The sequence below is a fragment of the Myotis brandtii genome, unplaced genomic scaffold, assembly GCF_000412655.1.
Source record: "Myotis brandtii unplaced genomic scaffold, ASM41265v1 scaffold332, whole genome shotgun sequence".
Lineage (NCBI taxonomy): Eukaryota > Metazoa > Chordata > Mammalia > Chiroptera > Vespertilionidae > Myotis > Myotis brandtii.
Genome location: NW_005362797.1, coordinates 671,110 through 674,575, shown reverse-complemented (window position 1 = coordinate 674,575; position 3,466 = coordinate 671,110). Strand labels below are relative to the sequence as shown.

The 3,466-nt window shown below is 33.9% G+C and overlaps 1 protein-coding gene across 3 annotated transcripts in view; it reads right to left on the bottom strand.

The window, feature by feature from the left end:
- Positions 1 to 3,188, bottom strand: part of SPATA7 (spermatogenesis associated 7) — a 20,124-nt gene extending 16,936 nt beyond the window's left edge. For all 3 annotated transcript variants that reach the window (XM_014543661.1, XM_014543662.1, XM_005871164.2), the window contains exons 1-2: positions 2,770 to 3,188; positions 621 to 668 (exon numbers count right to left, since the gene is read on the bottom strand). In XM_014543661.1, coding sequence (XP_014399147.1) covers positions 621 to 668; positions 2,770 to 2,821 — 100 coding nt within the window. In that variant the 5' untranslated portion in view covers positions 2,822 to 3,188. The remainder of the gene's footprint in view (positions 1 to 620; positions 669 to 2,769) is intronic.
- Positions 3,189 to 3,466: the final 278 nt, after the last annotated feature.

The following is a 3,466-nucleotide window of genomic DNA, read 5'->3' as shown; positions in this document are numbered from 1 at the left end:
CATCACCAGGTGCAACCAAGCCTCCTGGTTGCTCCAGCTCCGTGGCTGCTGGCCGCCATCTTGGTTGGGTTAATTTGCATATAGTTGCTCTGACTGGCTGGTGGGTGTGGCTTGGGGGGTAGCGGGGGGATGGTCAATTTGCATGTTTCTCTTTTATTAGCTTGGATAGGCAAAAGGTGGAAACAATCTAAGTATCTTGAATGTGTAAAGAAAATATGGTACTATGCATACACTGGAATATTATTCAACCTTAAAAATTAAGGAAATTCTGACATATTTTACAACATGGATGAACCTTGAGGACATTTTGCTAAGTGAAATAAGCCAGTCACAAAAGGAAAAAACTGGATGATTTCACCTACACAAGATACTTAGAGTAGACAAATTCATAAGACAGAAAACAGAGTGGTGGTTGTGGGGAGAGTTATTGTTTAATGTGTATGGAGCTTCAATTTTGCAGATAAAAGGAGTACTGAAAATTGACAGCGGCGATGGCTGTACCACAATATGACTGTACTCAATGCCATTGAACCATAGACTTAAAAACGGTAAAGATAGGAGTTATGTTATGTGTAGTTTACCACACATTTTTTAAAGGCAATATATCAAAAATTACTTACATTTGATGCAGGCACCTATGCTGAGTGGAACTGAGCAGTCTACCACAGCTGAAAGAAGAAAATCAGTTATTTAATAATATTCTTAATATTTATAAATGATAACAAAATATCATGTGTGGAAATCACAAAAAGTTCCAGAACTTGTAGTTTTTATTTTAACTTTTATGATACTTTCAGAAATGAACAAATATAACATCCTTGATAAAAAAGTAGACTGGCTGGGATTAACAGCTCACTAGATACTACAAAAGAAAACATGAGTGAACTTAAAAGCATAGCAATATGTACTATTCAAAACAAAACAAAGCAAAGAAAGGCTGGAAACAAACACACAGAGAGCATCACTGACCTAACCCACCTGTAGCATGCTCTTACTGGTAACATACTTGTAACTGGAACCCCCCAAAAAGCTAGGAAAGAACAAAGAGCAAAACTGCTGGGCCCACACTATCTGACTCCAAGACTGACTGTAATGCTATAGTAATGTGACAGTGTGGTATTGTAATAAAGACACACATATAGAACAACAGAACTGAAGAATAAGTCCAGTTCTGTATGGTCAACTCTCAAATAGTGCTAAGGTAATTCAACAGAGAAAGAATGATCTCTTCAACAAACAGTCCTAGTTATATTTGGATACTCATAGGTAAAAAAAATTGATCCTTATAGCATACCTAAAAAAACTAACTCAAAATAGGTCACAAACTTAAATGTAGGAGCTAAAACTTATACTTCTAGAAGAAAACACGTAAGAAAATCTTAGTGACTTAAGAATAGGCAAAGATTTCTTAAACAGAATATAAAAAACATAAGCGCCCAGTCAGTGTGGCTCAGTGGTTGAGTGTCGACCCATACACCAAGAGATCTCCAGTTTGATTCCCAGTCAGGGCACATGCCCAGGGTTGCAGGCTCGATCCTCAGTAATGGGGATGCAGGAGGCAGCCGATCAATGTTTCTCTCTCTCCCTCTCCTTTCCTCTCTCTGAAAAGCTGATCTTGACTTCACGTCACAAAATATTGTTTAGATTTTCAATTATTTAAAATACAAATGTCATAAGATATGAGCTAAAATTTTAAAAATTTAGCCCTTCAAATGAGAAAATAAAATTTAAAAAATACATTAGTGAAAAACTGGTGAAATTCAAATAAGGTCTGTAGTTAATAGTATTATATCAATATTAATTTCCTGGTTTTAATAATTGTAATATGATTACATAAGATTTTAACATGGGGAAAGCTGGATGAAGAGTTTCTGTGACTCTATGTACTATTTTTGCAACTTTTCTATAAGTCTAAAATCATTTCAAATAAAAATTTTAAAGACAAAATGAAAAGACAAGTTATTGACTAAGATAAAATATTTGCAAAACAAGTATCTGATATAGGACCTGTGTTTAAGATATAAAGAACTCTCACAACTTAATAATACTAAGAAGACAAATAACCTGTTTTAAAAAATGGGCAAAAGATTTGAACAGATATTTCACCAAAGAAGATATACAGATGGAAAATAAGCACAAGAGAAGTTGTTCAACATCAGTAGGCACTGGGAAATAAACTAAAGCCCTATCAATATCCACTAGAATAGTCAATAAAGGGCCGCCAATTGGAAATGCTGGTGAGGATATGGAAGTGATCGAAATGCAAAATGGTGTAGTCACTCTGGAAAAACAGTTTGGCAATTTTTTATAAAGTTAAAATATATTTACCCACAGTTCCACTCCTAGTAAATTAATTTATCCAGTGAAATGGTGTAGTCACTCTGGAAAAACAGTTTGGCAATTTCTTATAAAGTTAAAATATATTTACCTTATTACCCCACAGTTCTACTCCTAGTAAATTAATTTATCCAGTGGAATAGAAGCATATGTTCAAAGATTACATGTGAATGTTTATAGCCGCTTTATTCCTAATAGTCAAAAGGAGTTAAAATAATCCAAATGTCCACCAACTAGTAAATCAATAAACTGTGGTACATTTCATTACATGGACTACTATCTTAGCATAAAAATACTGTTACACACAAGAGCATGGATTAGTCTCACAAGCGTTAGCTAAGTGAAAGAATTTTTGTTATGAATTTACTCTAATTAGAAGTGAAGTCAAGGGTTTAAATCGGGTACAGAAAGTTCACAGTTGCACATTTTTACCTTTGGCTGAAAGGATTTTATTATAGTGCACAGCCATGTGATTCTTGACCATGTGGAGAGTACTTAGTCTGAGAGAGGAGGAGTCAGTGCAAAAAGCTAAAAATTAAAACATATTTAATTATATATTTAAAGTTAATACAAAATCATCACAAGATAAACAAATTACCAATTATTAAGCTCATTTTTATAAAATACTCTGAAATTCTACCACGAAGATACTGACATAACTTTGTGATGCTGAATATGTGCCTTAATCTTGTACTGATAACTGATGAGCTACCAAACTTTCTAAGAATAAGTTTTACAAGCCGGAGAGTTATATGAAGAGATTCTAGAATAGAACTAAAAATGTTTAGCCACTTACCTGATTATAAAATAATGAGTAAAATAGAGTATTACTAGGTCATAAAAAAGAATGAAATCTCACCATTTGAGACAACATGGATGGATCTAAAGGTATTATGTTAAGTGAAACAAGTAAGCCAGAGAAAGACAAATGCCATATAATTTCACTTACTAGTATATGTGGAATCTAAGAAAAAAATAAATGAACAAACAAAACAGAAATAGATTCATAGATACAGAGAACAAACTGAGGATTGCCAGATGGGAAGGAGTGGGTGAAAAAGGTGAAGGGATTAAGAAGTACAAACTGGTAGTCGCAAAAATAGTCACAGGGACAGCCTAGAGAACATAG